Genomic DNA, 27,121 nt, shown 5'->3' with positions numbered 1-27,121 from the left:
CTTCTCATGTCTTTTCTTGATAGCTCATTTCTTTTCAGTGCTAAGTAATATTACATTGTACTACAGTTTATCCATTCACTGTGGACATTTTGGTTGCTTCCAAGTTTTGGCAGTTATGGATTAAGCTGCTATAAACATGCATGTGCAAGTTTTTGTGTGGACAGAAGTTTTCAATTCATTTGGGTAAATGCCAAGGGACAAGATGGCTAGATCATCAGATGCTGAATTTAAAAAGAAAAAAAAAAAAAAATCGGGGATATTTGACACCTTCCAGTGTACTTACAGACCATGTGTTTTTACCAGAGACGACTACCACGAGGATGGGTTCTGCCAGCCTTACCGGGGAATCGCCTGTGCGCGTTTCATTGGGAACCGGACCATTTATGTGGACTCCCTCCAGATGCAGGGGGAGATTGAAAACCGAATCACAGGTAGGAGCGCAGCCCTTTGTTCTGAGACGTGAGCACACACGCAGCTGCCTGTCGCCACGCTGGTGCGTTTTCAGTCCCACTTGCGTGTTTTGTTGGTTATGACCTTGGACAGTGAGTCCCTGTGCCCTGCCTCCTGCAAGAGAAAGTCAGAGGCCTTTTTCAGAAGCAGTTGCAATTACCACCGCGGTTTATCCTAAAATGTTCCCATTTGTATATGAAAATTAGCAAGTACAGTCTGCTTAGAATGTACCAACCCACTGAATTAAGTCAACCACGTGGATCCGAAGCCCTGCATTGTCTTGTCCTCACCGCGTGGCCAGGCCGGCACCTGCCACATTCACTCTTGGTTCTACTTTTCCTGACTCTTCTGCCTTCTTGGAGTTACGCTTGATTAAATGGTGCCCGGGCCTGATTTTAGCTGTTGGGGACAGAGGTTCCAGGCCATCGGCTGTGCCTGGGGACACTGCAGTGAACTCAGACCCCCGTAGGCCCCCGGTTTCCAGGCATAGCCAGGTCTTTGGGTACCTTCTCCGTTGTGTGAGAAATGGAGCAGATCATTTAGGAGTGAAGCTGCTCGTTCTCCGTCGTTGTAGAAGTTACTGTCTCTGGTTGGTTGTTAGTCCTCACATTGATGTCAAGGACTTCCTGGGGGAAAGCCCTTGAGAAGTGGGAAAATGAATTAGACCAAGGCCCCAAAAAGCCCCCCTCCGCCTCTCTCTGCTCTCCCCACAAGCCCAAACGTTTTCTCTCTGGACTCTATAAGGAACAAGGAGGATCTTGTGAAGATGGCAGGTGTCCCAGTTGAACTACATCCTCTGCACAGTGGTTCTTGACCCCGGCCAACCTGCGATGTGGGGCTCCCGGTGATTCTAGAGGGATTTGTGGAGGGGCTGGCAAAGCACTGCCCTGGTAAGGGCACAAAGGAGGTCCCCAGGTAGAAACTCACATAGGTGCCACTGATGTCCTTCTAAGTTCAGGTCAACCCTGGCTTTGTATTTCACCCACAGTCTGGAGGGTCTAAGGTCATGGTCACAGAGGGGCCTGCCTGGCCCATGGTTACAGAGCCCCCTGAGGACAGGGCCAGGTGTCCAGTGAGAATGGAAGGGCAGTAATGGGACCTGGAGATCTTGGAAGGTGCTATCTTGGTCCAATGGGAGAATCTTTTGAAATTGTTGGTATCTCTCATTGGAAAAGCTTCTTATGCCATTTAAAGCAGAACTTCTCAAACTTTCTGACCACAACATACAGTATCAATAAAAAGTATATTTTACATCGTGACTTAGTCTACATATACATCTACTTCATAGAACTGAAATGGGTTACAGGAAACAACATTTGCCCTGAACAAAGGCAGTGCACTCTGATTTTTCTCTTCAGTTTTATTTCATTAAAGAAAAAAGTTGGTTCCAGCCTTAATGTGAACCATGCACTCTGACATTCTCTGTTCCGTTCTAATCATCTTTTAAAATGCTACCCACAGACTCCAGAATTAATTTTATATCCCAGTAATTGGCAAACACTGATTCAAGGCACAAGATTGTCTCTCAATTATTTCTTCAGGAGTTGTTTAAAGGATTAACAAATCAGATGTCTAAGGAGACTCATTTTTATAATAGTTTTTAGGTACAAGTTTAGAATGAGGGTTCTCTACATTTGTGTATTTTTGAAAAAATAAATGTGAAGTTGCTCTAGACTGTCTGACTTGAGGTTTAGAGACTGCATTGGTTGTGGAGATAGTCTATTTGGAGAGCGTGCTTGTCAGAACTCATTCCAGGGACTCTGGAAGCTTCCCAGGAATGGGCCCCAGAACCATCAGAGTGATGTGCTGGGTGTAAACAAAAGTGGGGACATGATGGTTGGACCTCCTCGGTGCCTAGAACCATCCTTCAGAAATAAACCCTCACATGATAGGTTCTGGGGCGGGGGTAGGAGAAATCCTAAAAGGGTCAGCCTTGACATCCTATCAGTTGGTAACCCAAAAGCAATGCCATGTTTGGCTTTCTTAGGTCTTTCCCTGCCTGGGGGTCAAGGCCAACACTGGCAACAACCCTCTTGGTAGTCAGTTGCCAGCTCACGTGATGGGACTGAACTGGGTTCAAACTTGTTTCGTCAGCCAACTCCAAGAGACCCTGCACCTTAACCTCTTACCTCTCCATTCCTCAATTTTAATATTGTCCAGAAGGGGCCAGAGGACTAAGGATGATGTGAGCAGCACACTACAGAGTGCCCGGAACCCAGCGCTGCGTGCAGCGCATGGACACAGCCTGTTACCAGACCCTCGTGGACCATTCATCTCACGTGCTATTTTATTGGCTCCATGTGGGCTTTCATTCCCCAAAGTGTGGCCTCAACAGATCACTTGACAGATAAAGACCCAGGCCCAGAAAGGACTGAGTGACTGACAACCCGGTAGTAAATGACAGGGCAGGGCCAGAACTGGGCTCCCATGCCAGCTCATCTAACCCAATGCCTGCCATGGGTGGCTGGTGGGTCCTTGGGGTGGGGGGGCGTGGTGGGGGGGCTGTGTGGGGAATGGGTGCCAGCAGCGCCACCTGCTGGCCACACTGGGCATGGCACTACAAGTCATGGGTGGAGCTGGGGTGTCCCAGGAACTAAATTCCAACCTCGCTGGTTTCCTCCTCCCCATCTCAGCAGGGTGTGTAGGCAGAGGTGCCTCTTTTTCTCCAGCTGTCCAAGATCAGATCCTTATAAGCAGGTCCTTCATAGGTCAAAGTGGGGTGGGCCTTCTGGCGTGGGCATGTATGGGGCAACTGATGCTTTCCTTTGAACCCTGGCTGCCACAGCCCTGAGGAGAGCGCCTGGAGTGCACACCTTCCCTCCTGCCACTGGCAACTCTGCTCCCGCTCACCTGCCCAGACTTTGTGTCTGCAGCTCCCACCCTCTTCCCTTCTCCGCATCAGGTGTCAGGCTCTTCCCATCAGGCTCCATCTTGTGACGTCTTGCCCCTAGAAAGCAAGCCAGCCCACCCTGGCTCCAGACTCTCCTGCGACAGCCTGCTTCTCTGCTCTCCTTTATCACAACGCCCTGCCCCTCTCCCCGCTTAAAATCTCCTCCAGCAGTCTCTTGGCTCTCCCCAGACTCCACCTGAGGGACTCCCCTGCACCCCCATTTGTCATCTTACTCTTCCTTGGGCTGCATGTCACAGGGCGGATCGTTCATCTTTCTGGCACACTGTCTCCATCCCCTGGGTCATCTGCTCCCTGGCCAGGCCCCCCCTCTTCTCACAGGCCCTGAGATGTCAGGAGGACCAAGGCGTGGTCCTTGTGCCTCTGCTCCAATCTCTCCTTCTAGAAGCCACTCAGCCCACAGCTCTACCTACCGCCATGTGCTTGCAGAGCCAGTTCATAGCAGGACCTTAGGAAGTGCTTTGGGTCTGATAACAGAATCTTCCTGTCATGGAAGTAGCATCTAGTGGATGAGATCTGGGGCCTAGTTTTCTTTCTTTCTTGTCTCGCTTTTGATGTTTGTAAATGAAGCCCTGGCACCAGGGACCTTCTTTGTCTGGTGCAAACCTGGGCGGCCTATGTGCTCCCTGGGGCCCTGCTCTTGTGAGAGCCTCTTGCGGCTGGCAGAAGATAAGGCGGAGGGTGGGGGGCGGCGGGGCACGGACGAGATGGGGGCCACGGGCGCCGGGCAGGTTTGGGGGGACTGGGCAGGAGGTGGGACCAGGGGCCCCGGGCAGAGTGGGGAGCCAGGGCTGGAGATGGAACCAGGGGCGCCGGGCAGGGGTTGCCAGGCAGGTGTTGGTCCCAGGCAGGGCCCAGCCCACCCTAACGCCGGCCTCGCCGCCTCCGCAGCTGCCTTCACCATGATCGGCACCTCCACGCACCTGTCGGACCAGTGCTCGCAGTTCGCCATCCCGTCCTTCTGCCACTTCGTGTTCCCGCTGTGCGACGCGCGCTCCCGGGCGCCCAAGCCGCGCGAGCTTTGCCGGGACGAGTGCGAGGTGCTGGAGAGCGACCTGTGCCGCCAGGAGTACACGATCGCGCGCTCCAACCCGCTCATCCTCATGCGGCTGCAGCTGCCCAAGTGCGAGGCGTTGCCCATGCCCGAGAGCCCGGACGCCGCCAACTGCATGCGCATCGGCATCCCGGCTGAGAGGCTGGGCCGCTGTGAGTCCTTGCCCGCCCCCGAGCCCGGGGTCCTGCCTCCTAAGAGCCTGGGGACCCCGTTCCATCCGGGGAAGTCTCACAGACCGGCCCCCATTCCGGTAGGGCAGTTGCGGGGTGGGGACTCGCCGTTGTCCAGTTCCAGTTGCACAGCCCTCCTGGCCCTGCCTGCCTGTGGGTCCCCAGTAAGTCACTCTACCCCGATGAGCCACAAACTTGGCTTCTGTAAGATGGGAGGACTTTCTGCGTCTGCCGCCAAAGCTGTGAGGAGCTTTGGGGAAGGCAGGGTCTGCTTCCAAGCCTGCCTTGTGGTGCACAAGCACCTCTCAGCAGCTGACTAGGATTGTGGCCCTCCTTGAGGGGAGGGGACCCAGGGAAGAGGTCGCCTCCCTCCCAGGCTTGGGAAATATTCACTTCCTTGGTGAGGCCGGGGTTCCCGTGGGCGGCAGGGCTCCTCACCAGGGCAGTCAGAGCCTGGTCTGCAGACCCACTGCGCCGTCCAAATCCGGGTTGCCAGGCTGACTCCATGGGACCTCAGGCAAGTTGCTTAAATACCAGTTTCCTCATATTACACGGGGGTAATAACTACTGACCTCAGCAGCTGGAATGTAGATGAAATGAGTTAGTATTTAGAAAGTTCTTAGAACAGTGCCTGCACACGGCAAGCACGGTGTAACCGGTGTTCAACACACACACACCCCAGGTGTGGCTCAGAGAGGCCCTGGGTCCCCCCACCCGGAGAGGAGTGAGCCTGGGGCTCTGCGCACAGGAGGCAGAGCCGCGTCCTTACTGAGGCTGGGGGGCCAGGCCTGGGAGTTTCTCTTCCCTCCTGCGTCGTTTGGTTTTGCTTCTAGTGCAAGTGAACGTGAGGCTGGGGTTGACATCGTCATTGTGGAATGGGGGTGCCTGGTGAGTCCAAAGGTGTTTCAGGGTCATAGAATAACTTCTGACCAGTTATTTTCCCCATATATGTACCTGGTGCACCCACCCATTTAATTTGTGGGCTTGGGACTGTATTCAGTCATTACGTCTAATGCTGCTTTCCTTGGAAGCGATGTCAAACTCTTTGGTCTTTCGGAAATTTCAGTGTGGGTACATCCAGGCAAAGTGGCTTAGTTGTTCCTTTCTGGAATAGTTGAGGAAGGGTGCTTCCTGGACCCCCAGAGGAGGGCGGCTTCCTCTTAATTTTCAGGCCTCCTGACGCGTCTTCTCTCTCAGACCATCAGTGCTACAACGGCTCAGGCACGGATTACAGAGGGACGGCGAGCACCACCAAGTCGGGACACCAGTGCCAGCCGTGGGCCCTGCAGCATCCCCACAGCCACCGCCTGACCAGCGCCGACTTCCCCGAGCTCGGAGGAGGGCACGCCTACTGCCGGAACCCTGGAGGGCAGATGGAAGGCCCCTGGTGCTTCACGCAGAATAAAAACGTACGCATGGAACTGTGTGACGTACCCTCTTGTAGTATGTATTCTCTCTCTCTTTTTTTTTTAAAGTGTTGACTGTGGGGTGTACTTTGTGATGATGTGGAACCGGGAGGCTGATAGCTCTGGGAGCCCCCTGCCCACACCGAGTTTCACCACCATGATTATTTGTTTTAAATACAGCTGTTGCTGGTTGTAAAAGTAGTATCTGGTCATTATAGGACGTTTTAAGTCATAGAAAAGTCTGAAGAAGAATGTGCAAATCACCTCTAATTTCACCACTCAGCAGAGACTACTGTTTACATTTGGGGGCCCTTCTGTCAGCCCTCTTTCCATGTGTGGTCCTGGGATATTCAATTTGGCCTCTTGTTTCCCAATGAACATTGTCATGCATTTCCCACTATTAGTGGAAATGCTTCCCCTTACAGTTACAACCAGCTTCTCAGACCAGCATCTGTAGTTGGGGCACAAGGCCTCCTACTCTGCTCAGCTTTTGCACAGAGACTTAGCAGAGTGAGGAGAAAATAGAACTTAAATCTCTTAACTGTTTTCCCTGCAATTTCTGTCTTAAATTATGACCAGGAGAAAAGTTTGTAGTTCACGGTTGCAAATTTTACAGACATCATTATCTCTGTGCAGGAATAAATTTTAAGAATGAAAAGTTTGGTAATTAGATTAGAGTACAGTTATCCAATGGAATGCTACAGTTGTTTAAAAAAATTTCCTGCAAGGAAGGATGTTCATATTGACCTGTTAAGGGAAAGAAGCAAGCTGCAGGGCAATAGCTGTGTTACGTCTTTCTGGTTTCTCTTTCTTCCTGTTCTTCTCTCTGTCTTTCTTTCATCCTCCTCCTCTCCCTCCCTTCCCTTTCCTTTCTCTCTCACTTTCCTTCCTTCCTCCCTTCCTCCCTCCCTCCCTTCCTTCCTTCTTTCTTTCTGATAAAAGAAACAAAATGAGTGAAGGGTATGTGAGTGAGCACACATATGCACCTATATTTCATGGAAGAAGTTTTGCAAAGATAAACGTCATACTTTCAGCAGTGATTTCCCATGACCTACAGGTATGTTAAAACATAAGATGTTTTTACAATGAGCAGTTTTTATTTTTGTAATTAAAAATGAATCAAATCATAAAGAAAAATATGTATGTTCTTTGACCTGGCAATGCCATAGGAATCTGATATTGCACAAATATTTGCACTTACAGGGCAGAAATGCAAGGATATTTGTTGCAGAATCACTTTTAACAGCTAAATGACAAACAGAGTAATTGTTTACCAACAAGGGGTTGGATGATAATTGAAGTACATCCGTACCATGGGACAGTGTGCAGCTCTTGCAGAGTGCCTAGTGCTGTCTGTTCTGTGAGAAACGTGGCCTGAGATATATTATTCTGCCACAAAACCAGGAGCAGGAAAACATGAATGATGTGATTCCATTTAAAACTCTATTTTTAAAAATTATATGAAACTGCTGCTTCTGTATGTCAAATTAGTTGAATATTGGTTATTTCATGTTCAACTTAAATATATACATAAAAAATTAAGTGAATACCAACCTACTAACAATGGTATAGCCTTTGGTGAAATTAGTTATTAGAAACATTCACTTTTCTCTAATGATGTCAATAGAATTATTAATAAGCATGTGTTCTGTTGGTGATTTTTAAAAGGTAATGATAAAAGTTAATGGTTTACAAACCTATGGATGGTGGTCACATCTCTCACCTTGGCCTGAGGGTCCTGGAATCTCCCCTTAGCCCTAATCGTGAAAAATGACCCAGAATCCCCACTGCCCCTGAGTCTTCTAAAATATCTGCCTCCGGGGTGGGGTCAGGAGAGTTGTGTGTGTGTGGTTGTATTTGATTTTTATCTTCTTTTGGACGCTGCGGGGCAAGACTGGCTTTGGGACAAGGCTTCTTTACTATGGTGGTGATAGTGGTGATTTTTAGAACTGAATTAGCTCTTTTGGGGACCACATGGACCAGAAATCACTTGTTTGCTTTCACATGGAAAGCTCATTACCCACTGGTCATAGGGAGGCCCAAGTCCCATGTGATCATTCACAAGGTTAAGGTGAAAACTGTTGTGGGGAGAGGGGCCTTTTGGAGGACTTGCCTTCCACATCACAGAGCGGAAGCCTCAACTCTCCCTCAGAGGGCAGCGCTGCCCACAGGGCTCCTGGCCGTGCTTTAGCCTTGCAGCCTGGGGCCCTCTGTGCTTTTCTGTAAATCCTGTAGGGGGAGACAGAGCGTTGCTCTTCACCGTGGAAAAAAAGGAAGGAAAAACACTTGGACGCTTCAGACCGTTTGTACATCTTACCGTTGTTTTTCAAGAATTTTTCTGCCCCTGCTGCAAATTGTTGGGTCCAACTCATTGGCTACCAGTGCTCTTTTAAATCAAATGCATTTTTAATTATTGTCTTAAAAGAATATGGGTTCATTGTACAAAAATGTGGAAAACCCTAAAATGTTGAATGAAGAAAAGGATCATTTCTAAAGCCAGTATCCAGTTTCCTTCACGGAGGACAAGCGTGTCCCATGTGTTTCATCGAGTTTAGTAAAGATGAAAAGTCAGAGCACCTATTTCCAGCGGTATTCAAATTAGAAGGGAATGTGATGGTGGTGTTTGTTTGCTACTGTAAGACCTTTAGAGTTCGTTTATTTTTTGAGCTCTGTATTCCTCTTTGTTTCCGTGCTGGGCAGTTCTAGATTGTGTCTCGCACATGCTTAGCGGGATGTGCGTTTTTGGGTACATCACTTTTTTTGAGGTTTGGTTTATAATTTTGTCCCTTTGTGAAACTTACCGATTATCTACTTGTGCTTGAATATTTTAGTTGGAGGTGGGAGCGGGATGGTGGAGAACTTCGAGTTGCAGACAAGGATGTTTTCAGAAAACTCTTGAATGCCTTGCTGTTCACAGGCCCCCAAGACAGCAGCAGGATGGGAATTCTGTACATCTTGGTACCAAGCATCGCCATTCCCCTGGTCATCGCGTGCCTTTTCTTCTTGGTCTGCATGTGCCGGAATAAGCAGAAGGCTTCTTCCTCCACGCCCCAGAGGCGGCAGCTGATGGCCTCACCCAGCCAGGACGTGGAAATGCCTCTCATCAACCAGCATAAGCAGGTCTCTGTGCCCCCGTATTTAAAGAGGCAGCTCCCCCAGGCTTAACCTCTACCTGGAGATTGGTTACCTCCAATTCTAGGTTTCTTAATTTGCTTGATACACAGCACATAATTCTTTTAAACTGTCCTTTCATTTTGCCGTTTCTTCTCTAAAATATACCAGGACGTCTGTGTCCTTAGGGAGTATATGGAAGGTGTGTTTGGACTTCACTCTTCTCCCTCGACGGAGACCAGCCATTTCAGCATGGGCCCGAATGAGTTGTCCTCACTTTGCTGTGCTTCAGCTGTCCCCACAGGAGGACACACAAAAGAAGGGCTCAGATCAGCCCCACCACTTGAGGGTCAATATGGTATTTTTAAGGGATGAGGACCTGTTTTCTGGTCAGTTTGGGGTTGGGTTGGTTTTGCTTTGTTTTGTTTTACAGGGAAGGGCACAGCAACAGTCCTGTAGTGGTGGTAGGGGGGCAGACCACCCCCAACCTGAGTTCTTAGGATAGCGAGAACACCCTGAAATGTATCACAGGAGAAGGTCCCTCCCAGCCCACCTAGCTTCAGGGAAGGGGCATTTACATTACGTGAGAGTTTTGGGGGAAAATCATTTCCATCCAGGCTGTGAAGAGGGCAGGGTGGACTCATTCAGCTCAGGAGCCAGGAGTCACTGAGGGTTCGCTGCGGGTGAAGGGCTGGCAGGTGAGGGCACAGATTCCCTTGGGTTCGGAGAGCCTCCGAGGACAGGGGCCAGGCACACAGAAGGGGCAGGAAGTTGTCGAGGCTGAGAGACGCCAGGTTCAAATCGATTTCACCTGTGTGGTGCTTCTGTCAAGTGGCATCCACTGGAGAATCTAATCAAGGGGAAGCAGCAAAACAGGCCCTTGGAGGCACATGTGGAGAGCAGCTGGCCCGGACTCTAAAAATGACTCAGATCAGGGGAAGCACACCTCAGGGTTCAAGGGAAATAGACATTGCATCCTGTTGTGATGAACAGTGGTGGCTGGGCCTGTCGGTGGGTGCATAGCAGGGAACATCAGGAAAGGCCCTAAGTGGGGGACACAGCTGGGAGGGTGACCTGGGACAGCCGGAGTTCAGCATGGCTGGGGTGTGTACATAGGTGTGCACACACACACACACCCTCACACATATAGTCTGCAATGGTACCTTTGGGGTGGGGACCTTGTTTGCAGCCTGGTTGGGACCCTGTTGAAGGTTTCAGGCAGCCTCATGGTGTCAGAGCACATTTAAGAGCAGAGAGCGTTGTGCGGGGCAGGCTGAGCCTGGGCCAGGTGGGACTGGCGGGTCCTCTGCAAGCCCAGGCTGGGGGGCGGCTCTAGGACCGCCCCCCGAGAATGCCCTCCCAGCTGTTCAGCTCTGCCTTCTCGCGTCTCGGTGGCAGAAATGTTTCACCGGAGCTTTTCTTCTTGGCAGGCCAAACTCAAGGAGATCAGCTTGTCCACGGTGAGGTTCATGGAGGAGCTCGGGGAGGACCGGTTCGGGAAGGTCTACAAAGGGCATCTGTTCGGCCCGGCGCCGGGCGAGCAGACCCAGGCCGTGGCCATCAAGACACTGAAGGACAAAGCGGAGGGGCCGCTCCGGGAGGAGTTCCGGCATGAGGCCCTGCTGCGGGCACGGCTGCAGCACCCCAACATTGTCTGCCTGCTGGGCATGGTGACCAAGGACCAGCCCCTCAGCATGATCTTCAGCTACTGCTCGCACGGCGACCTGCACGAGTTCCTGGTCATGCGCTCACCGCACTCAGACGTGGGCAGCACAGACGACGACCGCACGGTGAAGTCCGCCCTGGAGCCCCCCGACTTCGTGCACGTGGTGGCGCAGATCGCCGCGGGCATGGAGTACCTGTCCAGCCACCACGTGGTCCACAAGGACCTGGCCACCCGCAACGTCCTCGTGTACGACAAGCTGACCGTGAAGATCTCGGACTTGGGGCTCTTCCGCGAAGTGTACTCGGCCGACTACTACAGGCTGACGGGGAGCGCGCTGCTGCCCGTCCGCTGGATGTCCCCCGAGGCCGTCATGTACGGCAAGTTCTCTGTGGACTCGGACATCTGGTCCTACGGCGTGCTCCTGTGGGAGGTGTTCAGCTACGGCCTGCAGCCCTACTGCGGCCACTCCAACCAGGACGTGGTGGAGATGGTCCGGAGCCGGCAGGTGCTGCCCTGCCCCGACGACTGCCCCGCCTGGGTGTACGCGCTGATGATCGAGTGCTGGCACGAGTTCCCCAGCCGGCGGCCCCGCTTCAAGGACATCCACAGCCGGCTGCGGGCCTGGGGCAACCTGTCTACCTACAACAGCTCGGGGCAGACCTCAGGCGCCAGCAACGTCACGCAGACCAGCTCCCTGAGCACCAGCCCCGTCAGCAATGTCAGCAACACGCGCTACGGGGGCCCCAAGCAGAAGGCCCAGCCCTTCCCGCAGCCCCAGTTCATCCCCATGAAGGGCCAGATCAGACCCATGGTGCCCCCTCCCCAGCTCTACATCCCCGTCAATGGGTACCAGCCCGTGCCGGCCTACGGGGCCTACCTGCCCAACTTTTACCCGGTCCAGATCCCGATGCAGATGGCCCCGCAGCAGGTGCCCGCCCAGATGGTGCCCAAGCCTGGCTCCCACCACAGCGGCAGCGGCTCCACCAGCACGGGGTACGTCACCACCGCGCCCTCCAACACGTCCGTGGCAGACAGGGCAGCCCTGCTCTCGGAGGGCACTGAGGACACGCAGAATGTCCCGGAAGACGTGGCCCAGAGCCCCGTGCAGGAAGCAGAGGAGGAGGAGGACGGCTCCGTCCCCGAGACCGAGCTGCTGGGAGACAATGACACTCTGCAGATGGACGAGTCTGAGGTCCAGCTGGAAGCCTGAGGGCTGCAGGGCCGCGGGGCGCTTGGGGGGAGACTTGGGCCTCCCTGAGGAGCGCGCCCCGGGTACCAGTGGGCTGGAGTGCAGTCTCCCTGGGCGAAGTCCTCCTCTGTCGTCCTCTCGTGCACGGAGCAGCGCTGTGCCCACCTGCTTGGTTGGAGGGTCTTGTAGCCAATGGCTCCTGACCAGGCAGGGGTGGTAACCCAGCAGGACGCATGGTGACCCCCAGTGCCACCTCCATTTCCCTGGAGGTCAGTCGGCCGTGAGCAGTGCCTGTGCTTTGAAGGAAATTAGGTGGCATCTTCCCTCCATATTGCATAGGGATTGAATATTTCCAAACATTGGGAAAACAGGCCTGCAGAAAGGCAGTGAGGTGGGACCTTGGGCTTTGCGATGCCCAGCAACTGGGCTGCTGCGTGAGGATGGAGGAGGCTGCTTTTCTCTCTACTACCCCCCCGCCCACCAGCAAGTCTCCCTTCAGCCACCAAAGATGAGTGGGAACAGGACGTGGCCGCCTGCCGCCTGTCAGAGTCTGATGAGAAAGGGGCTCCTGGAATGGGAGTTCCGTATTAAAACGAAATGTGCCTTAAAAGAAACCCACACGATTTTGTATTTTTGTGAAATGATTTTAATTATCCTGCATGTGTATTTTGCCCAGTTTTCTGGAATTCAAGGGAAAGTGTTTTGGGGGTTTGGAATGTTACAAAGAAGGCAATATTGTACAGAGCACAGTATTGTTATTTTTTTTCTTTTTTTTTTTTTAGAAGCCTGTACAGACCTTAAATGTAATTTATATGATTTTTGTATGCCATTTTCATTGAAGAATTTTGAGCTTAAAATAATGACTTCGTAATTTAACCATTTACGTTACCCACGTTGGGATGCCACCTGATTGTACTTTGGTTTGCTTGTGTTTGTACCATACGTAAGCGAGGTCAGTTCATTTCAGAGCTCCTATGAGAGAAGGCGCACGGGCACACTGCATCCGACACACGGCATAGGGCGCACTTGTAACTCCCACACCTGGTGTATCCAATAAAGCAAAACGGAAGGTTCGGTCTGCCCTCTGCAGGTCCTGAGGACATCAGGCAGCGGGAGGTGCCGGATGACGGAGACGCCCAGCGGTGATGATTTGGGCTGAGGTTTAGGGGGCTCATCCAGGACCAGCGACTCCATTTGAATGTGGATATACGTTGACAGATAAATGATGGGAACAAGTTGCATTGCTTTTCTCGGTAAGGTCTGTGGCAGGGATTAGCCGCAGATGACGTGAAGATGGTCTTTTGTTTTAAACCTCTCTCCTCCTGAGGTCCCAGAGCCCCTGCCGTTTTTAGACCTGGAGTCTGGCTCTTCCCAAGGCCCTGGAGCAGGGCTGGAGGGGGAGAGAGTGAAGGAGATTGGGCCTCCTTCACCACCTGCTAAGAGCTGCCTGCATCCCCTTGTTGGCTGGCAGCGCGGCCAGCTGAGTCCAGGTACACCTGGACCGGGGTCACCTGCGGGGTCAGTGGCTCCAGGACTTCCAGTCAGGGGAGAGGCTGGGTGGGTCCTGGAGGTGCTTCTGCCAGCCAGCCAATGGCCTTTGCTGCCCCTCGGGCGGGTCCCTTTCTCCCAGCATGGCCTGGGTGGTTTTCCGTGTTGAATGGAGTAGGTCCACAACCCTGGGCCACGCAAGACTCAGGTAGGAATTCGCTTCACATCCGCCGGCATTCGTTCTTTAGCCTGCATTAGAACATCTTGCAGGGCTTGTTACAAAATGAGCACTGCCCTCCCCGCTCCCAGGCAAGTCTGGGTTGGACCAAGAAAGTACATTTCTAACAAGAGCCCAGAGGGTCCTGATGGTGAAAGCCCCTTAAGCACAGCACCATTGGATCCTACCCGCTGGGTCACCCTGGCTCTCCAGCACGTCAGGTCATCTTGTACACCCCTTGCTCCTCTGCTTTAGCATAGCGCTGCTGACAGGTAGAGCCCCACACACAAACAAATAAAAGGTCTCAGTGTATATCCTAAAATCAGGAGGGACTCTTCCCTGCTCGGTAGAAGGAAGTAATGTGAATGACTCGGAGCCCCTCGGAGCCCCTCTACCAGCAAGCGTGGTCTGGATTGCATGTTCAAAGAACTCAGGCTTACACGGAGCTACTTCTCATTTCCACTGATCTGAAAGAGGAACTTGAGTTTATCTCTAATTTTGTACACCTGATGGTTTAACTGTTCAGTCGAGACCTAAGAGTAAAAACTGGGAAATAGCCCTTTGGCTGCTGCCTCCGCAGATGCAGTCAGGGAGGTGGGCGGCCACTTCAGTTTCCCATCACTCAGCCCCCGAGACTTGAACATCGTGCTCGGGGCCACGGGCAGAACCGCAGAATGAGCAGCAGAGATTCTGCGGAGAGACACAGGGTTTTTTGGCTGACTTGGGGGAGGTTTTGATTTGGGGGATTTTTTGGCTAGAAATAACATGTGTTTGTTACAGCTCATTCTAATTGTAAAATCTTGATGCATCTTTAGGAAGATTATTGAGCCTTTAAAGTTGATGCAGTTGAACAAAAGTGACTTAACTGGCATGTTCCAGAACAACTGATTTTAGAGCTAAGCCGCACGATTCAGATAAATGTCACTCGTACCTTCTACCCAGCCGCATGCCTGTCCCTGTTTATACCCACAAGAGGGAGATTTTCACACCTATTCAGTAAAGTCACCTAAGTGTAATTAGTTTTAATCAAGCCATACAAAGCCACAAACACCTTGTACACTCCTTATATTTTTTGGTATACAATACTTGTTGAAACAGTCTGTCAGAGCAGTGGCGAACTTTTCTGTGCTAATTTTAGGATATTTCACTCAATGTTACAGTTATATAATACTTCCCACTAAATCAAGACAAATCTCTTGGGTCTCTCAACAGGGAAACACTTGTTTAAAAGTGTTCACTTTGGGTGAATTCCACCTCGCAATTCAGTGTTGGTAGCTACTTTCAGACAGTTTGTGAGTTTCTGACGGGAACACTGAAAATCTTTTTTGAGATGAACTTTTCAGGAGGAGGATGTGTCAAAGTAACTTAACGTCAGAGGTCCTCCTCGCAACCTGGCTGCTGGAAATCAATGTGACCTTTCCAAGATCAGACCTGTTCCCAGCTCACCCCCTTGTTTTCCTTCATCAGTCCCCAAAGTAGTAGAGACTATAAGTGTTTTTTGTCCTGGGACTTAGTGGGTGCTCAGTAATTAGCTTTTTTTTTTTTTTTTTTTTTTGCCTATTATGTACAAATTTATTTTCAAAGGGCCAAATTTCTTTTCTCACAGTAATACGTTACCTATACATTTAGCCACATTTATCAAATAAATAGATCTCTTCAGCATAATTGCTTTGAATTATACCTTAAGTTAAAAATTTATACACAGTATAATTTACCCTTTTTAATGTACAGTTCAAGTTCTGACAAATACCTATGGTTGTAATTACCACCAGAAACAAGATACAGAACAGTTCCAAGCATAATTTCCTTTTAAATGTCAATTAATCAACAAGTATTTATTGACTACTGACGTGTCCAGTAGTTACTGGTCAGTCTTTGCAGATAGCAGTTTGCTGTGGATCACTGTCATCAAGGTGTCACTCCTCTTTACTTAGTAGACAACCAAGCTTCCTAATCCTCATGTCTCTCTCTGGCTCTCAAACAGTTCAAAGCTTGGGCTCAACACTGTCTTCCAGGATGACACCTTGCAGTTCTTCCTCACTCCACTGGACCAACATCCATTCATTTGCTCCCTTCACAGCCCTATGACAGGTCATATCTCTCAGTAATTAGCTTTTGAAATAAGAGTAATGCTTTCTTTAGGTGGAGGAGGCCTGGATTTAGGCTACCTGACACTCACCCTGAGAAGAACATGAGCCTGAGTGTCAGGTGTTTACACTTAAGACAATAGATCTTTTGTGGCACTTTATTTCTTTTTCAGTTTTGTTTCAACCGTTTAGTTATTGTATAGCTCATACATTCCTATAGTTCAGAGTCACAGTGGGAAGTTCCTCGCCCATCCCCAGCTACCCCACCTCCAAATGTATTACTGTGGATCCTCTCAGTTTTTTAATGCATATCTAAGAATACTTGCCAATGTGTTCTTATATTTATCCCATTTTTTAAACATTAAGAGGTAACCTTCTCTACAAATTGCTTTCTGCTGTACTTTTTTTCACATAACCGTGTATCTTGGGGGTCTTTGCTTATCAGTGGATGGGAGCTTGTCTGCTGGAGGAGCTCTTTCCTAACAGTGGCCCTGCGAGCAAGTGAGGGCAAGAGTTGTAAGGGGGCAGAGGTCACCACAGTGCCTGCCCACAGGGCTCTGGAGGGCTGCTGGGGTGAGGTGGACGAGGGGGGGCTGCGACCAACACACATGGCTCAGCTCTAATGTGTGTTATTTGAAAGACAGGGCAAGTCAACATTTTTAACTCATTAGTATTGTTTTTTCACTAATTTGCCCTGTTTATTCTCTTTCCCAGTCTGAAGTGCTGAGGTTTTAGTGGAAAATATTGTCCAGACACAAGAGCTGTAGACTCAAAACCAGCCCTTGTGTGTTGGAAGGCGTCGGGGAAATATGCAAGTACCCAGGGGAGAGATGGGGCCAAATGACCACTTCTTTGGAATTCCAGAAGGCAACCACAACCCCCGCCCCCTGCCCCAGGATGGCAACTGCCACACACACACACACACACACACACACACACACGCACCCTGCCCTAGGATGGCAACTACCCCCCCCACACACACACCCTGGACCAGGAGGCAACTGCCACACAGACACACACACGCACACGCACACACACCCCCTGGGCCAGGATGGCGACTGCCACACACACACATGCACACACACACACCCTGGCCCAGGATGGCAACTGCCACACACACACACACACACACCCTGCCCCAGGATGGCAACTGCCACACACATACACACACAGGCCCAGGAGGCAACTGCCACACACACACATGCACACACACACACACCCTGGCCCAGGATGGCAACTACCCCCCCCCACACACACACACACCCTGCCCCAGGATGGCAACTGCCACACACACACACACACACACACACACACACACACATACACCCTGCCCTAGGATGGCAACTACCCCCCCACACACACACACCCTGGCCCAGGAGGCAACTGCCACACACACACACACATACACACACACACCCTGGCCCAGGATGGCAACAACACCCCCCCCATGGCAATTAAAACTCCTCCCACCCCAGGAGGACAACTCACCCCCCACCCCAACCCAGGTCACGACTGCATCCACCAGGGAGCTAAGTTCAGCTACTAACGGTATTTCTCAGGTCTAGATGGAGAGTGGGAAGGGAGACGGTGTCCAGACAGGTAAAGGAGAATTCAGGGGAGGAGAGGAAGCCCGTCCCCTCCCTGTGCTCCTGCGGCCCCCATTTGTGACAGTTCCGCGTTGAACAGGTTTAAACAATCATCTTATTGTCACCTTTTTGCTGCATTTTATATTTTGATTGTCTTCTCACCATGGGATCTTCACTGGAAAACTGCACTAAAGCAGTTTGGGGGAAAGCTAGTCTAAACTAATAATGTGGAACCATAGAATTTTGTTAAGGAAATTCACCATTACTTTGAAATATGCAGAATAATCCAAATTAGTCTATAGGAGCCCAAGGAAAAGACTGAAGAGACTAACATGGAAATTGCCTGAAAGGTGGTTTTTGTGTTCAGGAAGCATCCTCCTGCTAGCTGACTTCCAGTCTCAATTTGATGGCCAGATTTTCCCACAAATAATGCAAAGTTGTACTTCAGCCACAGCACTAAATTAGTCAGAGTCTGAACGATTTACAGGCTGGGAATAGCCGGGCATTCTAACCTGCAGATAGACCACCTGAAGGGCCAGCCATGAGTCCTTGCATGTCTGGCCACTATCTTGTTTCCAGTCTCTTATGCACTGCACCCTCATGCATCTAACCCGGGAAGACCCGCAGCATTTTGTAACAAGGAGTTACTTCTGGGCCCCAGAGAAGGCACTTTCCTTTCCTTCAGGTAGAGATCTTGGAGGTCACTTAGTCTCCACTGGTTATCTTAGAGAAGACTGAGCCACTGCTTTTTTTTTTAACAGCTTAACTGTGCTATAATTTACTTCCGTAAAATTCACCCATCCAAAGTGTACAATGCAGTGATTTTTTTTTAGTAAATTTGTGAAGTGTGTAGCCTTCACCCCAATCTAACTTTAGAACATTTTCATCACTTCCTCAGCCCTGGGCAATCTGCTCTGTTTTCTGTCTGAATGGATTTACTTTTTCTGGACATTTCATATAAGTGGAATTATACAATATGTAGCATTTTGCTTCTGGCTTCTTTCACTTAGCAGAATGTTTTCAAGGTTCATCCAAGTTGTATCATGCATCAGAAGCTCATTTTATTGCTGAATAGTATTCCATTGTATGGATAAACCACATTTTGCTTATCCATTCGTCCCTTGATGGATTTGGATTTTTTCATTTTGGGGCTATTATGAATAATGCTGCTATGAACATTGCATGTGTTCGTATGTGGACATATGTTTTCATTCTCTTGGGTAGATTCCTAGGAGTGAAATTGCTGGGTCATATGCAAAAATCATTGATCTCTTTAAGAAATTTCCAAACTATTTTCCAAAGTGGTTGCACCATTTTACCTTCCCTCCAGCAATGAATTAGGACTCCAGCTTCTCCACATGCTCTCCAACACTTGCTATCATGTGATTTGTTTTCATTAGAGCCATCAACTTTTAAGACTATCAAAAGAAGACATTACTTACATGAAAAGATCAAGGTTGCAGACAAGTTCTATGAATTGTTCATCAAATCTCACCAGATGCCCTTCACTTAATTGTTCCTATAGCCATTCAACAAATATTTCTTGAACATGTACCATTAGCTAAATTCAGTGGTGAATGAGATAGGAAACACCATCCCCACTTCCTCAGGAAGAAGTTTATTAAACAAGAAACACTGTAATAACAGGCTAAGTCTTCCATGGGTAGCAGTATTTTCTGTGCAATGAGGCCTTGGGCAGAGCCCAGCTGTGCCAACTGATGAGGGTCACACAAGCATCACTAGACTGGGTCCCAGCGTTTGCAGCTAACTACAGACAGAAATGCCTCCTCCATCATAGGCACACTGGCAGGGTTGGTACCCACTGTCTTCTAGAGCTTGTGTGGCTGCAGTGTTTCTTTGGAATCTTTACCTCCATCTGGAGATCTCAACATTTCCTGGGTCTTGGAACAGGTTGGCAGGGCCATACCCTGGTGCCCAAGACCCCCTGACCTGCCTGTGAACGTGGGTGGGGAAAAGTACATGTTCATTTTCACCAACCTTTAACTGAAATGTAGCATTTCCTCTTACTGTAAATGTAGGAAAAAAACCCAAAGATGTGTTCAGCGTGCTCATGGCTGCTCACCATGAGTTCTTTTCATATCACATTGCAAATGCCACATCACTACTCCAAGATGACACCCATTATGGGGCCTGCTGCAAAATCTTGCTACCGAGTTAATAGAGAAGCACATATATTACAATTTTGGTTTTTTTTCAATATTTCGATAATTTCAATATAGATGTTTTCTTTGTAATTTGAGCCTTTTATTTTCTGCACTAAAACCCTACATTCGGAGAAAGGACCCAAATGCCAAGGGGTCCATCTGTGATGCAGAAAGATAAGAAGAAGACGCCGTCTTTACGGCTTCTCTTCTAAGACCACCCACTGCATGCCTAGTGCCCTACTCCTCCCAGGATGCAGTTCTTCTCTGGGTAGGAGGTGGAGGGATTCTCCCCGCAGACTGGGCCCCAGAACCCGGGGGTCCCCCTGCTTGCACTCACTCATCAACACCCGCCTTTCCCACTTGCACCCCGGCTCCTCTGCTTTGGTCCAGGTGAGATGCAGTGGCGGTGGCAGGGTGTTTTACCACCAACTGCCTTCGTACTTTCTCATGCTGTTTCAACAGTGCACATCAAGAAGACACAGCAACACAGAGAAGCAGGAACAATGTCTCCCTAGCCCAGTGGGAGCACAAACTGTTTCTATGTTTTTTCAGAGTAAATATCAATATTGTTGCTTTTTCAAGTCTACAGGGGCTCACAGGCTCCTGCAACATAATAGCTGTTCTCTCCGAGCCCCCCAACATCCCTGGAGGGAGTGGAGGAGACTTGGGTTCCTGGAGGCTCCATCTGCCAGGCTAGTGTCTCACCAGGGAGAGCAAATGGTTTTTTTCCTTCTTTCTTTTTTTTTTTCAATTTTATTTATTTATTTGTTTATTTATTTGGGGCTGGGTTGGGTCTTCGTTGCTGCCCGCAGTCTTTCTCTAGTTGTGGCCAGCGGGGGCTACTCTTCGTTGCAGTGCGTGGGCTTCTCATTGCAGTGGCTTCTCTTGTTACAGAGCACAGGCTCTAGGTGCGCAGGCTTCGGTAGTTGTGGCACGTGAGCTCGGTAGTTGTGGCTCGAGGGCTCTAGAGCGCAGGCTCAGTAGCTGTGGTGCCCGGGCTTAGTTGCTCCGCAGCATGTGGGATCTTCCCGAACCCTAACCTGTGTCCCCTGCATTGGCAGGCGGATTCTTAACCACTGTGCCACCAGGGAAGCCCTCCTTTTTTCCTTCAGATAAATATTCTTCGAATTTTAATTATTATCCCATAAGGGTAAATTTCTAGTTCCTTAAAATAGCTCTTTCAGTATGGATTTCCTAAGCATAAGAAATGTCACATTTCTTCCCGTCAACTAAAAAAAAAAAAAAAACCACACACACACACACACACACACACACACACACAACATGGGAGTTATGAGTTAAGTTTTATTTGGGGCAAAAAGAGGACTATAGCCCAGGAGACAGCATCTCAGAGAGCCCTGAGAAACTGCTCCAAAGAGGCAGGGGGGTAGGTCAGTGTTATATGTGATTTTAGTGAAGGGGGACCACACGCAGTCAAACACACATTTGGGGAGAAGCTTGGCGCTAGTCAGGAGGAGCAGACGTCACCGTTAATGATTTTAGTGCTTTTCTAGATACGAGGAGATGCAAGAATTGGGCTCATAAAATCTTCTCCTGAAAACATCTAACTAAAGACCTGTTCTTCCAGTTTTTCCCAGAGCACAGAGTGTCTCATTCCTGATCTCCACCCTGAACTCCTTTCAGGGAGTGTTGAAGTTCAGCAGCTACAGTGGCTCATGATTTAATCCTTGTCGAGGCAGAGGGCAAGTGCCAAGTTGTAGTCGGCTTTCCCTACAAAATACAATCTACCATGTTCACTTTATGAGGTACAGTGATATGATAAGAGGTTGATTGTGTAGGTTCTATAAATATGCATATTCATTGCATAGGTTGTGTTCTCAATAAATTTTATTAACTTGATTATACCTTGGGGGCATTTTTTTGTCAAAATAACTTAGCATAAAAACCTGATATGTGCAAGAAAACTAGAGTGCTTATTAGAGAAGCTCTGCTTTTTGCTATACTGCAGTTAACACAGTTATTTAGAATAGCAGTTATGGATTTAATTGTGGGTGAAACACTCTGTTGCAAATGCACATGTGCAATGTTACTGATTGGGCCACAGAAATCACAAGGAGATACTTACTCTCCAAACTGATCCAAGGGGAGATCATTAGATTAATTTGTTGACAAATGCTGATGGAAGCCTGCTGTGTCCCTGCTGCAGGGATCACGCAGAGAACCAGTTAGATAAACCCAGCAACAAACTACATTCTCTAACATCTGTGATGCTCAGTTCTCTGACGAAAACACAGCACAGGGAGGGGAGATTCCTCGGCAGGAGTGGGTAGTTTAAGAAATCTGGTCTTTACTCACCAAATGTGCCTCTAAAAAATACTGTGACCAAGAATGATCTAAGTCTTCAAAGTTCCTTTTCTTGTGGCCAGCGATGGTTTTTTCGCCCTCTTTAACTGGAAACAAAACCATGCAGGTATAGCAACATAGGCAGTCCTCTCATGCAAGAGAGAATAGCGGAAAACAGAGAAATTCACTCTCACTACTAAAAACTTGCATCCCTATGAACAGTGTGAATTTCCAGTTCACGAGGTTAGCATCTCAGGATCATGGAGAGTGGGAGAAAGAAACAGGTGGTGAGTCATTTGATTTTTATGGGGACAAGAAGCCCATATTCCCCCCCATGATTAGCTGTGCAAGAATGTTACGTCCTTCGAGCAGAACTCTGCGCCCCCCCCAGGGCAGCTGAGCTGGGAGCAGGTTCCAGCCTGGGGGTGTCCTCAGCCTCTCTCGGTCCTCAGCCCCCAAACAGAAGTGGTGCAACTCTGACAAATGCCACTAGAGGCCATTAGAAAATGAATTCTAATTAATTAATCCATTGAGATCCTTATCTCTCTTTGCCTAAAGATAATTTTAGCTCACAGTCAGAAAAAAGGGCTGGACAGCTGTTTGGTGCACCAATTTAAAGGGGGGGGGCATAAATCTAAATCTAAATCAATGGAGAAAATTGTGCCCCAGGTGCCCTCAGTACCCACCTGCAAAGGCAGGGTTTCAGGAGGTGAAGTCCCAGGGCAGGAGTTTTCTCCTCTGTTTTATTCACTGCTGTGCCCCCAGCTAGAGTAGGTGGGGTGGGGGTGGGGGGTGCTGGGTGACTTTTAGGCTTTGCTGGGCAGGATCATAGAATGGAATCGTTGTAGACAGTAGAATGCAGATGAGGCCATTTTCCCTATGATGTCCAGCATGGCCCTCAGTAAGGTGTCTAGACTCCTCTTCCCATCAAGTGTCAGGACAGACTGTAGTGAGGACCCAGAGCATCAATCTCATTTGTAACCTTTACTAAGAAGTCACTTAAGGATGTGTTCCAGCACACAGGGGGAGGAAATCAAGAGACAGGATGACGTGGAAAGTAGCAAGAAGGCCTCCTAAAATTCCTTTCCCAAATTTCATAATTCAGAGTGTCTGCTGTCTCCCCCCTACCATCCTTCCCTCCCTTCCTTCCCCTCCCCATTGGCTTTGAGTCTCTGAGGTGGCCTGATACCACACATGCACATGTGCACACACTCACGCACGTGCATCTCCATTCACCTCCAGGAATGTCATTCTTTGCCTAGTGACTGATTTTCTTTCTAAAATCCTCATGGCAAATTTCTAGCGAGATTGTCCAACTCTAGATTTTTTTAGTACTAAGCTGTTTCTAAATACAATTATAAGAATGCGGAGAACACTCTCGTGCACAAAATTGTGACTGGCCGCCATGCGTGGTGGAGAGAAGCCCTAGGTGAGTGGCTCCCTCACCACCCCCCACAGGGCTCTGTTGAGCTGCGTGATCTGGGTGTCCTCCCTCCCTTTTCTCTGGGTCCACTTTCCTTTGCCTCTCCAGTCTGGTCTACTCTGACACCCTTCTGCTTTCCTCTACCCCACACTGATTGCCTTCTCACAATATCTATGCCTGGGGATGGAACCTGGGGAACAAATTTTCACATTTCACCAGAAACCCCTCTCTTCTTGACTTGAAGCACTGCCAAGTAATAAAGCTGTCATTCACAAGGCTCCGTGGCCCGAGGTCTTGGTCAAGATCTGTGTGAATTCAAATGCACACGCATTGTTGGAAACAAGACTCGGACAAATGCCTTGAAATTAAAGTATTGAGATTTTCAAAGTGACCTCCCCACACCAAGGGAAAATGTCTATATTAGTCTTCATTCCGATTAAAATGTAGAATGCCTGTATTGATATAGGAGATGGGACGCATGTTGAATGCTGGCGTTCCTTCAGAAGTTATCCCCTCAGTGACTTAAGTTGCTAAAAGGCAGGTGATCATCCAAACACAGCCAGGAGTGTCCACTGTGCTCCTCGGGCAGTGACCCTCAGCCCACTCAGCCTTCCCCCCGGGAAGGTGAAGTGATTGCCTGAGGTCAAAAAGATTGAATAAAAACACAAAGAAAAAAAGACAGGAGTCACTGTGAATGTGAAATACAGTGGGAGTTAAGGCCAAAAGAACTCAAAGAGAAAATGAGGGGGTCCGTGGAAAATGTCAGGGAAGCCACAGATGTGTATACACCAGGCATGGCCGATAAATACACAGAGCAACAAGTCCCAGGAATAAACAGCCATTGTGGGAACAGTAAATGCATCTTTTAGAAACTGAAAGAGCAAGTCAGAAAAACATAAGAAAACACAGGAGCATGTTAGTAGCGCAATCCCAAGCTTGAGGGAATAGACTTGAAAACTTTGTTCCCTAGGCAATGTGTCATCTTAGGGCACATTGCAATGATCAATCCATGTGCTTGACAACAAAGTCAACCTGAATACAATTCCCAAAGGAGAGATGTCACAGGCTCTATTCTCTGACCATCTGACCACAATCCCAGAAAGCTAAAGATGGCCATCATCTTCTGACGTCAAAGGCATTGAGAACTGACTTCGTTTCTTACCTGGTGAGAAAATCAGACTCACTGAGGCCTGGGACCCCACTGTCCATGGATATGCATTCTGCCACTGTGCCCTGCCGGCAGACTGCCCACGCCTGGATGTCTGCCTTCCCTGTGGGCACCATCATTTCACTGTTTATTGGCCTTTCCACAACCAAGAAGGAATGAAGTTTTGAAACAATCATGCCCACAAAAGTCTGGGTTTTTTTCTTTCTTTTGTCAGAAGCAAGTTTGTAGCTATTGATTCCCACTGCTTCCCCCACCCCCAGCTTTAGTGATTGTAACATCCTGTAACAGAGCCACAGCAGCTGGTAGGATGGTCCCCAGGACACTCAAGAAAGCGTTTTGCTTCTTTCTGCCTCTATCACAGAAACAATCCGTTAAGTAATAGGGAGAAGGGTGACCTAGGAGAACCTTAAATACAGGCCTGCCTGGGTTAAAGAAAATCAGAGGCCAAGGAGCAAGTTTCCGCTCCTCCCTTTCTTGCACAAGCGCTGGATTCTAAGGAAAGATTACTCTTAGGAGTGAGGGGGTGGGTCAAGTAAACATTGCCCTATGAAACATAAGTATCATCTGTCTCTTTTTCCTGGTAACAAAATTTAATGGATATATTTTTAGTGTTGGATAGTTTGTTCAGCCCACCTTATGGAGCCCGTTTGATAAAATTGCTCACAGCACATCATGCTTTTCAGTATTTTTTTTTTCTCATGGAGCAACTAAATTACACTTGGGTTAAATCAGACTGTAAGTTTTTTAAAATTTATTTTTCCTCCTTCTACCCAGTGCCCTGCCTCCCCAGCCCCGCAACCAGGTATGGATCAGGCCCTGTACCAAAGAGTCAGGGTATCTACACCATTTTTACTAGGAAACTGATGAAATTGGGATGGGGTAGAGAGACAGGAAAAGGGTGAGACAGGATGAGCTTCTGAGGAGAAACTGTTGGGTTATCTCACCCTCACCTCGCTCTCCCCAAAATCCACACAGGGAGGCCGTACTGTTCCCACTTTGCAATTGGGGAAACTGAGGCCCTGGGGAATCAAACAACCCAAAGCGCAGGGTAGTAGGAAGCAGGTGTTTGAACCAGGGCCGTGACATGTGCCTGGGGAGTGGGAACAGGAGGGTGCCGCGGCCAGGCCGGGCTTCAACCCCTGGGGTGACATCCGAGGGCCTGGGATCCCCACTGGAGACCTTCCCACAGGGAGGCGCAATCAGGGCGTGGGGTCACGGGGAGGGGGCGCCTGCAAAATGTTCTCAGGGCCGGGGACCGCGTGGGGAACACAGGAGTCCTCTAGGGGGTGGCACCCCACCCCAACCTCGCGCTGCAGGACCCACCCACTCGCCGGCCCGAGGGATGCTTGGCTGAAGGACCTCTCAGGGCTCCGAGACAGATCACGATGGCCCCCGGGGGGCGGTGGGGGTCTGTGCAGGGCGGGTCCCCAGGGAATGAGCCACACCCAGGGGTCCTTGGCCACAGAGATTTTGGCCAACTTATTTTCTCTCTGTCAGTTACTTAATATTAACTGGAAACCCATACAGGCCAGTCACCGGACATGCGACGACCTCAGCCTCAACAACCACGTGACTGCAACTGCGTGGGAGACCCGAACCCAGTCTACCCCAGATTCAGGAGCAAAACAGGTGCATATGGGGTTGTAACTGCTCTCTTTGGCTGGCTGCGGGACAGCAGGTGAGAACTGGAATAATCGGGTGAGATGTTTGGCTTTGGCAAGGATGGGGTTGCTGTTGACTGAGATGGGACGTCAGTGAGCTGGGGTTTGAAGTGTCCTGTTCCACTTTAGTCGCCCGGGACCCTCCTCCGCCTGTCTTCCCCATCCGTGGTCCAAACGACCCTCTGTATGGGGTCTGCCCAGCTGCAGAGCCACACCAGGTGCCACTGGGGTCCTGCCCTGGAGCTTCCCTGTTGCTGCAGAGCTGACCACACGTATGCAGTCCCTATGAGCAGGGACGTTACCACATGCTGGGAGGAGACAGCGACTGGGGGAAATGGGTGCTGGCAGACCCATAGTTTGCATTCTCCCCTGCAGACAGATTCTCCTGAGGTCCTAGAGACGTGTCCTGAGACATATCTGCAGATGTTCCCAACCGACTGGGCGTGGAGCCAGCAGTGCTAGCTCAGTCACTCGCTGTCTCATGCGTGCTCCTCCTTCACCCCTGTCTCCATGGCTGCCTCCTGCTGTGTCTCCTAGGGGCCCCAGCGCAGACACAGGCCTGATGGATATTCTGCTGGAGGTGTTGACCGAGGCAGTTAGACATTCAAGCTTGGAATTCAGGGGAGGATTCTGGGCTGGAAATATACATTTGGGAGCCAACAGCACACAGATGGCACCCCAAGCCATGACACTGGAGGGAGTGTAGACTAAAAATGGAAGAGACTGAGATGAGGCCTGGAGCGCTCCATTGGTTAAGGGTCCCAGGGAAGAGGAGGAGGAGTGTCATGAAGGTGGGAGACAGACTGGATGGATGACCGTGCCGAGGCCCACCAGGCCTCTCACCGTGTGCGGTCTGTGAGGCCACCGCCAGAGGAGGGCTCCACGGACGTGTGGGTGGAGAGGCAGAGGGGTCAAGAGCAAACCGGAAGAAGTGAAGGACCACGGCTGTGGGCAGCGAATCCTTTAAAAAAGTCTCGTGGTCCACGGAGACAAGTTGTATTCTCTTGTAATCAAGTTGTAATCAAGTCTGATTCTCTTTTTTCTTTTAATAATCTATTTTTTCTTTCT

The 27,121-nt window shown here is 49.7% G+C and overlaps 1 protein-coding gene across 2 annotated transcripts in view; it reads left to right on the top strand.

The window, feature by feature from the left end:
• Positions 1 to 12,812, top strand: part of ROR2 (receptor tyrosine kinase like orphan receptor 2) — a 218,149-nt gene extending 205,337 nt beyond the window's left edge. The window contains exons 5-9 of one of the 2 annotated variants that reach the window (XR_009503836.1): positions 304 to 431; positions 4,250 to 4,564; positions 5,780 to 5,991; positions 8,906 to 9,108; positions 10,530 to 10,615. Coding sequence is in view for 1 of the 2 variants with exons in the window: in XM_059926277.1 (XP_059782260.1) it covers positions 304 to 431; positions 4,250 to 4,564; positions 5,780 to 6,025; positions 8,906 to 9,108; positions 10,530 to 11,975 (2,338 nt within the window). In the remaining variant the exon portion in view is untranslated. Of the gene's footprint in view, positions 1 to 303; positions 432 to 4,249; positions 4,565 to 5,779; positions 6,026 to 8,905; positions 9,109 to 10,529 lie in introns of both variants that reach the window. The other variant, XM_059926277.1, reaches the window with a different exon arrangement.
• Positions 12,813 to 27,121: the final 14,309 nt, after the last annotated feature.

Source organism: Balaenoptera ricei, chromosome 6 (assembly GCF_028023285.1).
Source record: "Balaenoptera ricei isolate mBalRic1 chromosome 6, mBalRic1.hap2, whole genome shotgun sequence".
Taxonomy (NCBI): domain Eukaryota; kingdom Metazoa; phylum Chordata; class Mammalia; order Artiodactyla; family Balaenopteridae; genus Balaenoptera; species Balaenoptera ricei.
This window is presented reverse-complemented; position numbering and strand designations above follow the sequence as displayed.